At 34.8% G+C, this 16,036-nt stretch overlaps 2 protein-coding genes across 5 annotated transcripts in view; one reads left to right on the top strand and one right to left on the bottom strand.

Annotated features, from left to right (window-relative positions):
- Nucleotides 1–322: 322 nt before the first annotated feature.
- On the top strand, nt 323–10,121 carry LOC132257013 (sodium- and chloride-dependent GABA transporter 1). Of its 2 annotated transcripts, XM_059753680.1 has the most exons (6): nt 323–527; nt 5,142–5,947; nt 6,132–6,370; nt 7,009–7,378; nt 7,429–7,632; nt 8,599–10,121. In XM_059753680.1, exons 2-6 carry the CDS (start codon nt 5,150–5,152, stop codon nt 8,857–8,859), a joined length of 1,872 nt encoding a protein of 623 aa, XP_059609663.1. In that variant the 5' UTR covers nt 323–527; nt 5,142–5,149; the 3' UTR covers nt 8,860–10,121. The 2 variants fall into 2 exon arrangements, with proteins under 2 accessions (XP_059609663.1, XP_059609664.1); XM_059753681.1 differs by lacking the exon at nt 323–527 and having other exon boundaries at nt 4,778–5,947.
- Nucleotides 10,122–11,175: 1,054 nt separating this feature from the next.
- The window catches only part of LOC132257059 (plasma membrane calcium-transporting ATPase 1), a 37,160-nt gene continuing 32,299 nt past the window's right edge, over nt 11,176–16,036 (bottom strand). The window contains exon 15 of one of the 3 annotated variants that reach the window (XM_059753761.1): nt 11,176–12,473. In XM_059753761.1, coding sequence (XP_059609744.1) covers nt 12,252–12,473 — 222 coding nt within the window. In that variant the 3' untranslated portion in view covers nt 11,176–12,251. The remainder of the gene's footprint in view (nt 12,474–16,036) is intronic. The other 2 variants (XM_059753766.1, XM_059753767.1) reach the window with 2 other exon arrangements.

The following is a 16,036-nucleotide window of genomic DNA, read 5'->3' as shown; positions in this document are numbered from 1 at the left end:
CACATTACGTAAGTTCTCGACGAAAGGATAACCTCACTCTCTAGAGTGAGAAAAAAGAATATAGATCGGAGTTATAACGGCTTAAATTCATAATTTTGAATGCAGTATATCTGGTTGTCAGTCAGATCCCTTGTTATTTTATGGAGCTTGAGTTTGTTCCAGTTTGCATTGGCAATAAAATAATATATAATACTTAACAATATTTACCATGAAAAAATCGATTGCGCTGCATAAAGTTCTTCCGAATGGTTTACAGACAATAGATTGAATATTTTTGCAGCTACATTGTTTGATAATCGGTATTCAAGAGGGGATCATTTGTAAATCAACTTGCGCGTGGCTATCATGAGCAGATAGTGAAGTGTGTGATGTGAATAGGATTGTTAGCAGTTTAGAAGCTTCCCCGCGTGGTGTGTTTCTAAGCGAAGAACCAAGTAAATCCGGATAGTGAAAATACCAAGAACTCATTATTTACTTTCGCTAAGACAAGCAAGCACCAATAGCAGTAGCACCGACGCGGATTGAAGGTAAACCGCTTGTGATTAATCATTAGAACCGGATCCATTATGCGAATGATGTTCATCCGGGATGTAAGGCGAGAACTTTCAACGTCTGCTGACCTAGGTACCCCCACCGAGACATTTTGGCCGGACTTCCGCTTCCGTCTCTAACCGGATATGCCATGGGGGGACTGGGTTAGTCAACCTAGGTATCCATACAATGTAATAGGGCTATTCTGAGCTGCCAGCTGACCTATCCGCTGATATATAAAACAAAATTCGAGTTTTTCTAATACCACAACACAACCCCTTTTGCACAGCAATTGAAAAAAGCACAAAGGAGTAGACAAATTTTAACCAAAATAGGTACTATGGACATTGTAATGGTATCCAGAGATTCCCATTCTTTAACGAACATCAATCGAAAAAAGATGTTTCTACGAAGTTTTCTATGCATCGACTGAACTTTATTCCAACTTTCAGTGAAAAAGTATATGATTTTTTATGTAGTGTTTGCGAACCATTACACGAATTTCTCAAGCTGTAAGAACAATATGTAAGGGGGACATTCCACTACGTTTACTGGGGCTGACGCTGAGCACATGGTCTGATCGCAGGGTTTCAAAGTCGTATTTTCAATTAATTTTGGAGTGAAAATTGTTTAAGTAGAAAGACCATGACGAACACAAATTAGCGCACTAGAGTAGGTTTTTCTGCCTAGAAAAATTAGCTAATTTACTCATAAATCGAAAGCTTAATTTTGCTACAAAGATACATTTGTATTGCATTTCACAATACTGTAGTTTTTCTCGCATTAGCTTTCTGAATAAGCATTTTTACATTTTTTGCCTCTTCCTTCTTTTCCTGCTGCTCGCTGCTGCTGTTTGCGATATAATTATCAATTAAGTGCTGTCAAGGGGAGATAATATAGCTATGGCCTGTGCACAATTTATGTCACTTCCAAAATTTGCACACATAATTTCTAACACTTCTTACAAATTTAGACTCTATGAATAGTGTGCAAAAAAAAGATTTATAATGCTGGAATAAAGCATATTTTATAAAATATCATACATACGTTTGGTGTTATTACTCGGAAAATCGAATATGAACTAAATGAAATTTTAATAGCATTTGATTAATTCAGTTTTTGAAATTACTTAAATATCATTCAATAATTTTCTGCTTGTAGTACACATTCAGATATTTTTCTTTATCAGAATCTTTCAATGGCATTGAGTATTCTCAATAAAATGAGAAGCTTTCTAAGTGCAAATTGCAGCTTTGGAGTGATATTTGATGATTATGTTTGACTGTATCTTTTTTTTACCACTAAGCTCCAGATATTTGGTTTTCATAGAGCACAATATCACTAATAAGTCGATTATTACATGTGAAATGATTTAGATTTTATTTAAAATTAAGTATGTTACCTCACCTTGAAAGTATATCAGGATGTGGTCCTGTTTATTAGAAATTCAATTTATTAACTTTTGGTTATTTCACTCAAAGAAGTTCGAGGCGGTTAACGACATATTGCAAATATTTTAGCACTTAATGTAAAACTTTTTTAAGCTATATACTGCCGCGCCTCTTTCGATATGACTTTAGATCATATTATCTCCATTTTGAATTGAAAAAAAAAACTTCTTTGAGGTACGTTGTTAAAAGGCAATTCATTCAATTTTAGTGAACCGACTCTCACTTTATTCGCTTTTTGTGCAATTCATTTTGGATTTAAATCCTTTCTATCCGATAACTATGCTTGTCCCCCGATATCAACATGCGTAATATTAAGATTTCATTTGAAATTTAAACAATTGTTAAAGGCATTAGCACATCATTCGAATCATACTTCACTGGTATAAAGTCACCTCACCCATCATCAAACTTAGAATAACATATTGTTACATTTCAGCACGTACATGAAAATCACACTGCCGATCTAATGATGTTGCGCATATTTTTCCTCTTGAACAGATGCATCAACGATAACGTGCTACAAACTTGGACCACTAGAAATAATTTTATGGTCAGCCGAAACTATCAGAAATATTTCATATAATTTCATTCAGCATTGCACATCATTATACATAGAATTGAGCAGAATGTTTTATAATTAAAAACATGTGATAAGCGAACGCCAAGGCTTGCTTATGGGTGAGATGGGCGACGCCACCAACTTGAAATGTCATAGACACGATTTGAAGCTAAGCTAAAGTGATATTGGGTTTAATTTATTTATTATTTGTTTAAATATACTTTCACTAGCACAAATAAAGTTCCTTAGTTTGTTATATACTTGATTAAAATTATTGTATATTGGATTGGTTCACGATGTGCGATGCTTCACTAAAAAGTACGTACTAATCGGTGGATTTCGATCGCCAGAAAGTAGAAATTCATAAGATTCGTGAGCATAAGTAGCATAAAAAGAGGGGACATGCACCGGTGAGCGCATAATGTACAATATAACACGCTATATTTCGGGTTCTATGGCAATGATAAAAAGGTATAACGCCATTTTAGAGACGTCTCAATCAAAGGCAATCAAAGTATCTACAAATTTCATTCAAAATATTATGACATTAGCCAAAATTTTGTACTTAAATTTATACAGAGATATATGCCGGTAAAGAGTGAACTTTCAAGCCCCATGTCTCCCTTCCTATCATTTAAATCTCTATATATGGAGGTATATCTCCATATATATGGGGATTCGTTGGAAAAGTTTCGACCTTAGCAACAACATGCTGAAATTTAAAAAAAATGTACAGTCTAGTTTTTGATTTTTCAAGCTAGAATTAATCTAAAATCGGTTTTTAACTTTAGCACTCCTATTGGTAGTTATATTAAGTGATTGCATTTTACGAGATCTTTCTAATGAACTTAAAATTATTCAGATCTGATAATTAGAACCGGAGTTATACCAATTCAAGTATACAAAATTTTGACCTTAAATTCTAGAGTCTGGAAGGACCTAGGGACTTAACGAGTGATTCGTTGGAAAGGGCTTGACGCTCGCTATAATATACTAGAATTTGAGGCAGATCCATGCTATAGGGGCTGAACAAATGAGAAAAACGTTTTTTGGTTGTATTCAAAATGGCGGATGAATGGGTGAGAGGTTAAATTTAATATCACCAAATTCTAGCGGCAGTAGGATTTTTGACCTTTGGTGAAAACCGCATGTCTATATCTCTTACCGTTCAGGTACTACAAATCCATTTACGAGGGACGGACCGACCAACGGACGGAAACCTAAAGAAAGCAAAAAATGACCCCTATTTTTTAGGCTGATTTCGTCATAATCAGCCTCCCTGATGTCATTTTAATCGATTTTGCGAAATTTACTCTTTGCGCGATTACAAATAGAGCCGGGCTTCGGCTAGCTGAATATGAAATTCCGAAATTATATTTCTAATGTTTGTTATCAATAGTCTCAATACAAAGAGGAGTTAACGAATTGGTACTTGTTCATGCTAGTCCTTACTTGATTTCTTGAGATAATTTTGATGATTTTGGGTCAAAGTTAACGATTTTCCCTCCCCAAATCTCCGCGACTTATCGACAGATTTCAATTATGTCTTTACCAAAAGGCGTGTCTCGATGCACTTAAATAGAATCACTTCACCTTCGATCTGTGGCGTCATCAAGGACGCTAACACAATATATTAATTGAACTTTTGTATATCGGCGAATCGGTTATGATTTCTCTTTCATATCATTTTTAGTTTGTTGCTGTTTAGATTTTAACATCTCCATTGAATTCTGTGTAACTATGATCTTCTTTGTATGATCCTTATAAGCTTGGTCTTGCTTGAAAAGTTATGCAAGATTCTACAACCTCTTATAAGAACAGAAGTTCATTTGACTACCGCTTAAAGCGCTAATGTTAATATTCATATTGTTTTACACCTGTAAAATCAAAAAAATTGTTCATGACTTAAACTATATCGGTTAAATTTTTAAGATATCTGGTAATCCAATTCAAATTGTTCAAAATAGGGTCTTTTGTCGAAACCATATATAGAATAAGTAGTAATGCTATTATTTTTATATGAATATTCCAACACATTTTTAGTTTTCAAATGTCCAATTTGATGTTGGCCACAGAGAGAAAGCACCGGTTAGCGTTGAGTAAATTGCAGACTTGAATATTGCGATTTTTCAGGGAATCAACGGAAGTATCGTGAAGATGTACATATTGCAAATAAATACAGAAAAATCAGAAGAAATTTAAAACAAACATGATAAATATGAACTTAATAAAAACATGTATGGTCATATATATGTTAATATCACCGAGTATATTAGACTTCTTTGGAAAATACGCGGTTGTCGTTTTTCTTATTAGGAAAACTCGGGTATTTTAATTTTTCCGTGCATAAGTTGAATAAGGCGATTACTTTGCTATTTAGAGCGAATAACGAGACACAATAAATGGAATTTGATCACTGGTTTACTCTTTCACTCATATGTAAGAACAGACGTATGCATCTACAATACAGCGGTCACATTTAGGGCGGACAGTCCTGATTTGTTAAAAATAAAAACCTGGAAAAAAAATTGCGAGTTTTAAGGAATACTTTCTTTCTCAATACAATTCCTAATAAAAATGGCTCTTTTACTACTTTTTAGGGACAATCATGGAAGCTGTAGAACGTGAAGCAGACAAGAGAGAATTTGATGAACACTTCATTACATCATCTGGAGAGTCCATGGAAATGCCAGTTTTTCGTCATGAGACGCCTGTGGTAGCCAAAGAGTCAAAAATTCCAGATCGAGGAACATGGGCATCCAAACTGGATTTCATTCTATCCGTGGTAGGCTTAGCCATCGGTCTGGGTAACGTGTGGCGTTTTCCATATTTGTGCTATAAAAATGGTGGCGGGGCTTTTCTCGTACCATATCTGCTGACGCTCATCCTCGCTGGAATTCCAATGTTCTTTATGGAGCTTGCACTCGGTCAAATGCTCACGATAGGTGGTCTAGGTGTTTTCAAAATTGCGCCAATCTTTAAAGGAATTGGTTATGCTGCTGCTGTCATGTCATGCTGGATGAACGTATACTATATTGTAATTCTCGCCTGGGCAATTTTCTATTTCTTCATGTCTCTGAGAGCTGATGTGCCCTGGCGCACATGCAACAACTATTGGAATACTCCAAATTGTGTAAATCCATACGAACGCAAAGATCTTCTTTGTTGGGAGCGCGTCAATACCTTGAATGGCACCACAGCACGTATCTGTGCACTACCCTCAGGAAATGTTACGGCTCAAGCACTCACAGACCCTGTGAAGGAGTTTTGGGAGAGAAGGGCGCTACAGATTAGTTCGGGTATCGAGGAAATCGGTCACATACGATGGGAATTAGCTGGAACACTGTTGCTCGTTTGGATTCTCTGCTACTTTTGCATCTGGAAGGGAGTACGGTGGACAGGAAAGGTAGGATTATAATTATCGTTGACAAATGCACTAATATTAATTTAAATATTTATTTATAACATAAGCATAGAAACATATTTTTGTTGTGGTACAATGTTTAAAATTGATTAATAAACAATTGAGATATTAACCGGTAAGTTCGTTTGATTTTAATTTCATAAAATTTTGTATAATTACCTACTAGGTCGTGTACTTTACTGCTCTTTTCCCCTACATCTTGCTGTCTGTGCTACTCATCCGAGGCATTACACTTCCTGGTGCTACAGAAGGTATAAAGTTTTACATCATTCCAAACTTTTCACGTCTCAGTGAATCCGAAGTATGGATCGATGCCGTCACCCAAATATTCTTCTCATATGGTCTTGGCCTTGGCACACTTGTGGCGCTTGGATCATATAACAAATTTACGAACAACGTATACAAGTAAGTGATATCAAATTATCTACAAATTTAAAGCAATTGTTACTTTATTGAAATAAGTTTTTAAAATAACCAGACAAAAGTTCAAAAACTGTACTGTTAGTACAATAGATAGATAAAACTTTTCATAAATTGACTGTTTCATCAATAATAGGATACTCAAAATATTAAAATTTCATCAGTAATAAAGCGAATTAAATCATTTTCGGAGAAAACTACATGAAAAGAAATTATGGAAAATATGTTAACTAAATTTGTCAATATCTTTAGTTACACTATATTGAAATCACTTTGTCCTAATGAACAAATTTTCTATTAAACATTTGATTTGCTTTTTAAAGTTGTTTATCAAATAAAACAAGGCAATATCATTATTGGTGTTTAAAAGCATGATTATTCTAGTAAATTACGTTTACTACATATATTCAGATAGTTGGAGTGATAATTGGATTAATAAGAATTTTTTTTAATAAGAATTAAGTGAAAAAGTCATGTTTGAAAGGCCTCGAAAATTTAAACTTTGGGCACGGCATATCGAAATAGTGTTTGTGTCTTGTCCTTTTGCACTTTTCCATCGCGAAAATTTTAATTTAACTTGTTGTAAGTTAAAGTTATTGTACTTAACTTTATTGCATTTACAGGGACGCCCTAATCGTGTGCTCGGTAAACTCGAGTACATCAATGTTTGCAGGATTCGTGATTTTTTCGGTTGTAGGCTTTATGGCTCACGAACAACAGCGACCAGTAGCTGAGGTAGCTGCCTCTGGGCCGGGTCTAGCTTTCCTCGCCTATCCCTCTGCTGTACTACAACTTCCCGGAGCGCCATTATGGTCTTGCCTTTTCTTTTTCATGCTATTACTTATCGGTTTAGACTCACAATTTTGCACAATGGAGGGTTTTATCACAGCAGTAATCGACGAGTGGCCACAGCTATTACGCAAAAGAAAAGAGATATTTATAGCAATCGTATGCGCACTTAGCTACCTCGTGGGATTATCTTGTATCTCTCAGGTACTGTGGAGTTTTTTTTTAAATTTCATTTTACAGTAAATTTTTTTCAGGGTGGAATGTACGTTTTCCAAATACTTGACTCTTACGCTGTTTCTGGATTTTGTTTGTTATTCCTCATTTTCTTTGAGTGTATCTCCGTTTCATGGGCATTTGGCGTCAATCGATTCTATGACGGTATAAAGGATATGATTGGGTATTACCCTCTAGCTTGGTGGAAGTTCTGTTGGGCTATTACCACTCCCTGCATTTGCATTGTAAGTATTTTATATTTTATTATGTTTCCAATAAAAAAGTATAAATTACTCTGTTACTAATCAGTATGTTATAAATTTATATGTTAGATTTCTGCCAAAATTATATTTCGACTGGAAGGTAATATTTTTCGAATTAACTGAAACGAATTCAATTGCCTTTTATTTGTACGACATTTCTGATCTTTATTTAATTGTCTGCACATCGATCACTTTTTTATGATAGATTATGGGGCCATTTTTTCCTTTTTGAATTAGCTGCCTCAGTGTCTTAGATACTGTAGCTATCGGTTATATAGAGATGATCTGCAGATGTAATATTTCGAAGAACTAATATGCCCCCGTATTTGTTTTTGAGGCATTGAATGATACTATTGGTTAGATTAGTCAGTGAACTGCTGATACTGGCCTAGCTTTAAACTCCAAAAGGTCATATGCTCTAATCATTCACACGCCTAACATACGCCCTGTCCCAACTATAGTATTCTTGGTTGAAGTCATTCTTCATTTTGAACTTGTAATTTTTAATATCTCTCTGTCTTGGTCAGATCACATCTCTCAGATTAACTGTAGAGAGGTCTTTCTTATCTTGCATATGCAGCGACGTCTCTAATACTTCACACCCACTGGCACTAAACCCTTGTTAGTCTTGATGCTCATAATCCTCTTCTTCGTCTATGAAGTGAAGCTCTTCTTTGTTGAGAGAATTATCTTATGGAACACGTTGCAGCGCGAGTGGAAGGGAAAACTGATACTCCAAAGTACCACCACTAATACAAGACAATATAATGTCCTCATTTTCTTGATACATTATGTCACAATCATCAGTACTTGTTAATCCGTTAGTCGAGATAATAATTTGTCCTACAAACGCAATAAATTAAGTTAAATTGATTTTCATAACATAATAGATGTAGATTTCAGTGTAATTTCGTAGTAGAAGTAATAGTCAACACATTTTTATTGCAGGGTGTATTTATTTTCAACCTTGTGCAATGGACACCTATAAAATATCTTGACTATGAGTACCCATGGTGGTCACATGTTTTTGGCTGGTTCACTGCTCTGTCTTCCATGCTGTGTATTCCTGGTTACATGATATGGTTATGGATGAACACAGAAGGTGACCGAAGTCAGAAAATTCGCCTAATCGTGCGGATAGACGACGATGTGACAACGCTGAGACAGAAAATGCAGCAAGATGCGCAGAAGAAACATGGTATCATTTGAACGAGCGTTTCATTAAAATCAGTTACTTTAGGATACGAGAACCACCTCGCGATAGAGGAAATAATTTAATAAAATGCATTGTGTTGCGATATTGGAGTTTTTTTTTATTAAAATTAATGAATCTCTTGTTTTATATACCATAATATAGGGGAGAGCAGAACAGAATTTTTATAGTAAGTGTGTAACTGAAATACTGAGATTCATTAGACGGCCCTAAAAAGAATTGTTGTGCATTGAGGCACACAACTAACATCTGCAACAAGCTTAATCGGTGCACCATTGCATTTTATCTAGATCCAAGTGTTTTTTCTCAAAGGGACCATTATGACCTAATTACGAAACCACCCATGTAATCAAGTATTAAATACGCCACTGGAAAAAAGATCCTTTTCCACTTCATACCACCAAGAAACCCCATTTCGGCGACAGTGAAGGCATTTAACGGACTTAGCGTATAGTATGATCTTTGGATGGGACTTCAAACGAATGGATAGAGTTCGGATTTTGCTCGAATGCATTTCCAGATTCTTATTGTCAAAATTCGAACCAATTTTTTCTCCTCATCGTTGTCTATCTTTTTAATCCTTTTCACTCCACACTTTCTTTTCTCGTTAGTCTGAATTTACAGAAGAGTTGTGGAAATTCATTCTGGAAATGATGAAATCACCCGCAAAGGTGATGTTATCACCGCGCAAGCTTCCTCCGAGATCTGAAAGAGAGCTATCATGAAAATAGTGTTAAATCTGAAAAATAACCAAATATAACGGTTCTTAAAGTTATTAGTATGGCCTCGATTATTTGTGGGATTTCACTCCATCAACGCCAAGCCACACTCCAATGGAGAAGACTGGAATCAAAGTGACAAGTTCAGCTATTTAGAATTTTTATTCTCTCTTTATCTGCACTTCTGGTGACGAACGCCACGCACACAATGTTCATATTAAAAAGACCTTTAAGGCGAGAAATAAATTTGAAATGGGCAACGAAAACGTCTTTCTGCCAGGATATAATTTTCGCATCTGTTCACATACAATTCTCAGCTGTATATCATATTCGTTCACACATAGAGTCATACAGAGAAGTCATTTCATATTTTCCATACAATTTTTAGGTATCTTTTGCATTCACGCATTCGGAAAGTTACACAGAAGATTCATACAGCATTTCCATACATTGCACATTTGCTCCATCGATTATTTCTCGGTACCAATAACACTGTGCAACACTTTTCTGCCCTATTTGAAGTGTGGATTTTCTGATTCCTTGAGTAATCAGCTTTTCAACGGTACCTCACTTTTTTCCCTAGACCCTCAAGTTTTCCTTTTATAGCCTATTTTCCATTTTCCCCTATTTTCACCCACTTTGCCGCACTTATGTGTTCATATCTCGCCCAATTTTTCACGGATTTTCCTCAAATTAGGCTCAAATGATAGCTATTGAAATTACCTACTACTTTGTAAAACATTGTGAGTGTTTCAGATCACTCCTTGTTGGTCAAAAATGCTCTTTTGTGAACCACTAGGTAAAAAATTCGCCGATTTTTTTACCACTTTTTTCTAAATATCTCCGAAACGAAGAAACTTTTATGTTGGATTATTTTTCCTATGTGTAGAGCACTTCAGGAGATGCATTTCCTCCATACATGCCGAAGTGATATCTCTTCTATATCTGCCGGAAAAACGAGGTTTTTCCTGGACAAGTTTTGCTTTTTTATGCTACGCGCACCCGCTAAAAAATTGAAAGAAGGTATATTTTGCTGTTTACGCACTCATTTAGATGATGATAATGCTTAGATTTTAAAACAAAAGAGAAAAAAGGCCAATATCTCGACTTTTTAGCTATTTTACGTGAATTTTCGGTCTTAATATCAACAACTCCATAAAAAACACAAAAAAATTCACGTAAAATAGCTAAAAAGTCGAGATATTGGCCTTTTTTCTCTTTTGTTTTAAAATCTAAGCATTATCATCATCTAAATGAGTGCGTAAACAGCAAAATATACCTTCTTTCAATTTTTTAGCGGGTGCGCGTAGCATAAAAAAGCAAAACTTGTCCAGGAAAAACCTCGTTTTTCCGGCAGATATAGAAGAGATATCACTTCGGCATGTATGGAAGAAATGCATCTCCTGAAGTGCTCTACACATAGGAAAAATAATCCAACATAAAAGTTTCTTCGTTTCGGAGATATTTAGAAAAAAGTGGTAAAAAAGTCGGCGAATTTTTTACCTAGTGGTTCACAAAAGATCATTTTTGACCAACAAGGAGTGATTTGAAACACTCACAATGTCTTACAAAGTAGTAGGTAATTTCAATAGCTATCATTTGAGCCTAATTTGAGGAAAATCCGTGGAAAATTGGGCGAGATATGAGCACATAAGTGCGGCAAAGTGGGTGAAAATAGGGGAAAATGGAAAATAGGCTCTAAAAGGAAAACTTGAGGGTCTAGGGAAAAAAGTGAGGTACCGTTGAAAAGCTGATTACTCAAGGAATCAGAAAATCCGCACTTAAAAAAAGGGCAGAAAAAATGTGATTTTTGTTGCCTAGTATAAGCAATTCATTTTTTAGTGATAAGTTTAGAAGTCATATTACTTTTCACCTACCTTATGTAAAAATTTTCTCTGGGTAATGTAAGGAAAAAAATAAAATTGATTTAAAAAATAATTTTGCACCACCAACATCATGGTTTTCTTCTGTCATATCTGTACTAAATTAGAACTGAGATAGCGTACAACTATTGCCTGTAATGAAATGATAAATCTGCCGCAAAACAGGGAAAACTAATATAGCATGATTCCACACTATTACAATGTTCCAAAACCTAAATCCAAACTTCATATGAATGAAAAATCCCAAAGAAATATATTCAAGTGTGTTAATGCAGTAATACTTCGTATATCAGAACTGAACTTGGTACTGATACTATAAAAAAGAGTTGAGATTTGAAGGTCTGTCAGCCTGTCTCTTAATTGTGATAAATGTTATGGTAAGTAGTTTCTGTATGACCATCAAAGAAGTGGGGAAAGTAAATTCTGAAAATCAATTGAAATTTTCTCAGAAATTTGAACCACTGATTATTGATTTGGGAAAATAACACTTGTGAACTAAACATATTCCTTATAGAAATAATTATAAAATAACATTTTCCAACATATTTAGAGTTGAGTTAAGAACAGTTCTGATTTCATTTTCGAAGTTATAACATTTTTTGAATTCACAAGACCATTGAGAATTTGTTCCTATTATTTTCCTCTATATCTTTTTAATGTAATAATGCCTTACATGTCTAAATTCCGTTACTATTATTTCTTTTTCCTATAAGAACATCCGTTTTTTCCCATTGATAATAAATGACTAAATAACAACAACAAACAAACGGTGTGCTTCTTAGAACATTACACTGCCGTCTCGGTGTGACTGTGAGAAGAGAGTCGTTCGACGTCAATCTCTGGGATGGTGAGTTCGTCTGGTATGTTGTCTGCATATTCAATGGATGATGTTTGAGATAGTCGCTTGCTGAGCGATGACTGTTTTCGAAGCACCTCGGCCAGAGTTGTGTTAGCGTGCTCGCCGTAGCGTGCATCCAGACCCTGCCTAAAGGCGTTCACCACGCGAATCTACCGCAATCACCAAGACAAGAGTAGGTGTGCAGAGAGATAGAGAGAAAAAAGTTATAAGAGATTGTGTCCACTACTCACCTGTCACCAAATTACACGCCTGATGTCAACGAAAATTCTGCTATTTGTAAAGATTTATTTACTTAATGGTATATCAGGGTCAGAATCTCATGACGATCAAGCGTGTGCGAGGTGACCCACTTTATAGGATAATATAATGTCTCTTCCTCTCTATCTCTCTCTATCTCTCAGTAAGCACATTTTTAATCCCTTGTAAGTATTGGGTAATTTACAGAAAGCATATACAAGTCTAATAACAACTAGTTTTAACATGCAATATTATGCAAAAAACATGCGTAACATCTCCAGTTACTTAGTGTCATATCTTATCATATAGAGATGACACACAGATTAACATAAATTCTCAGATAGAGAAATTGAAACAGACACAGAAAGCAAAGGCAGAAAGAGACAGAGGGGGAGAGAGAGAGAGAGAGAGCGAGAGTTTGAGAGAAACACATAGAATGTACTTGTTGAATCAATTATACTATATCATATGTATAATGAAATTATATAAGAAATAAATGTTAGATGAAGGAAAAGTTTAATAAAAAATACATGTAGATGATTTTTATTTTAATACTGAGTATTTTAATTAGAATAAATTTATTTATGGTAAAATAACTTGTCATTTCTATGAAAATGCCAACAATTTTTTGCGAAATTAACAAAAATTTCAGCACGAGATCGCATGAACCAGTAGAACTTCATAACTGCAATATATTAATCTTATAAATCAACCACAATTCTATAGTCACGCGAATAAAAATTTCTTCTTAGTTTTTTTTCCAAAATGTGTGTAATTTTTTTTATCACACACATAAACACATAGTAACGTAATGTAATATTTAACAGTAGAAGCTATAAAACATACAAACTGCATGAGAGCTTTAATTCTAAGTGTGCACTTCAGAGAAACAAATTCATGTTATACACTTAAACATTTCATTTTGGCATGAAAGCTCTCATTCAGTCTTGTGGTGTAATGATTAGCATTTTGGGGTATCAACTGAGAGGCGCTGAGATAAAGAACTGACGAAGACAAGTGGTTGGATAATTTTTTACGAGCTAGAATTCATTTTAGACCTTAGACTGAGGAAATTAGGCAAAGGATGATGTTCTCCATAAAATTCTAATTTTATTTAGAAATAACATCTTTCGCTGGAGATATTTCAATTGTAATAAATTATCGTACCAAGTTTTTGCACATTAACTTAGTTTGTATTGAATGCTACATGGGACAGGGATATAAATACAAAGTATATTAGTAATTTTCCTAGAATGCAAAATAGTTGATAATATTGCAATTGAAATCTCATTTAAATTTTCAAGAAAGCAATTAAAAGGGCCACTGCGTAGAAAGGTGCATAGAGAGTCAAATATATCTCTACTAAAGCTTATCTGTTAAGTTACAGAACTCAATGAAAATTCATAAGTTTTCTTTTCAAAGTTAATAAACAAGAGAATTTAAAAGGTCAAATACAATTTGATTACAACGTATCATCTTCTGGAAAATACATGGAATTCATGGACTAAATATTTTTGTACTAAACTCCCCCACTCACCGCTATACTCTACACGGAAGCAATGATGTCGAACCAAAAGCTATGCGGTGCAAGTATATGTTCTCTCCTTATATATTTGGCATAAAGATTAAATTACATAGAAAAATTCAACAAAAACAAATGAAAATAAAAAAAAGATTTGTGTAAAGACTATTCAATTTTGTTATTGGGCAACAGAGTTTTGGCATTCCTTAATGTTTGATATTGGTTTAAACAATATCAAGTGTGTCTTAATATCTTTTAAAATTGAATTTTTTGGCGGATTTACCTACATTCTTTTTCTATCTATGCACCGACTCTGCTTTTATCCAAAACCTTGTGCTTTTTATGTACATATAACAGAGCAGAACAAAGAAAAATTTGTGAAAGAAACACTACCCAGCTCTGTATTTAAATTTAAGAAATTATAAGAGATAAGTAACTCGTTTGGAAGGATTGAAGTGAATTTGTAGGATAAGCTATAGTGTTCCAATTGTCATAAATCTTGTTTTAGTCAAAAATCAAATAAAATTTGACTGGGACAGCCTTGGACACCCTATTTCAAACTTTACCGGAAACACATTTGTGCACTATTCTCGAGTTCCTCCATTTTTACGTATCTACCTGTCATTACTATCACCTCTGGAACAATAATATGCATGAGTAAAAACTACTGTGTCATTTTCCAGCTTAGAATAGAAATAAAAATGTATTCGTTAAACTATTGAAAACGTCGAAGTGGCGTCTAAACATGTTCAAAGAGCGTAGAGCTGCTATATCTAAAATATTCGCTCAAACTGAGAATTTGAGTATCCTAAACGATTAGGCGCTTTAGGGGTTTTACACACATGGCCTAATCTGAGAAGAAACTTAGTCAGTTCATATCAACATCCAGTTCCGTACATACTAAGCTTTTCCTCGTTCACATTTGTATGCATGAAATTAAACTTAGACTTTTTTACGCCGTGATTTGTAGTATAAAGAATGTGTTCTTTTTTATGAATGTAGAATGCTATTTGAACTTCAATTTTCCTGAATTTTCGTGAAAACTCGTGCAAAGTTTGGCTATTTAGATTAGATTTAGATTCGATTTATTTAGGTCACAGAATGTTACAGTCTTTCTTGTGACCATCGCCGTCTTAGCGTTGGCGACCAAGCTCCAGGACAAAACGATGGAAAAGTCCCTTCGCAAGTTGTATTTTTGTGCGTCCCTCGGTGGGGGAGGGGGCGGGGGGGCGATGCGCCGGCCGGTCAATTGTGAAATTTAAAGGTAAGGGGTAAATTTAAAGGGTGTAAAGACGTGTGAAAATTGTGGTTTGTGCGGTAAAATGTGAACGACGATGATCTTCGTGGTGTGTATGGAACTAAATTTGGATATGAGCTGGCTTAGTTTCTTCTCGCATTAGCCCATGTGTGTAAAGTTCCTTAATCAAAGAACTAATGCCAAATTTATTCTGAGCAAGACAAGTGGTTAGATAGTTTTTTTTCAATCACTGTCTTAACCCAGAGAAGGTGAGGTCTCTAAATCAAATTTAATGCGAAACTTTTAATACGAGAACGGAGATTCCTTATTGGCTAACCTTATGTCATTGAATTCAAAACAAATTGTCATAATATTGTAAACAAGAGAAATTGTATATATCGATCGGTTAGAAAAGGAATCAATGACAGTGTATTTTATAAGCAGTGAAATTAGAAAAGTCTATGTTTTTGCGATTAAAAGTGACTAAAAGAGCTGTACAAAACAAAGGGAACCATTGACGCCGAACAAATAGGGTGTTTAATACTTTATGGATATTTTTGACCGGGGCTTTACACCACTCGCTATAGCATTATTATCTAGCTGGAATTTACATTACAGCTAATATCTGTAATCACGCAAAACATCGAACCTCGCAGAATCAACTAAAATCGATTCATGAAATGTTAACATGACGAAAAGTGACACCCCCCCCCCCC

The sequence above is a fragment of the Phlebotomus argentipes genome, unplaced genomic scaffold (genome assembly GCF_947086385.1).
Source record: "Phlebotomus argentipes unplaced genomic scaffold, Phlebotomus argentipes genome assembly contig_75, whole genome shotgun sequence".
NCBI classification, from domain to species: domain Eukaryota; kingdom Metazoa; phylum Arthropoda; class Insecta; order Diptera; family Psychodidae; genus Phlebotomus; species Phlebotomus argentipes.
Note: the sequence above shows the minus strand (reverse complement) of the source record. Positions and strands in the feature narration are given on the sequence as shown.

What these genes read in the sequence shown, in the direction of transcription:
- LOC132257013 (XM_059753680.1), top strand. Translation starts at nt 5,150, where the DNA reads ATGGAAGCTGTAGAACGTGAAGCAGACAAGAGAGAATTTGATGAACAC. An exon ending in GAGTACGGTGGACAGGAAAG is followed by an intron (nt 5,948 to 6,131) that starts GTAGGATTATAA and finishes ATTACCTACTAG; the next exon opens with GTCGTGTACTTTACTGCTCT. An exon ending in GATTATCTTGTATCTCTCAG is followed by an intron (nt 7,379 to 7,428) that starts GTACTGTGGAGT and finishes AATTTTTTTCAG; the next exon opens with GGTGGAATGTACGTTTTCCA.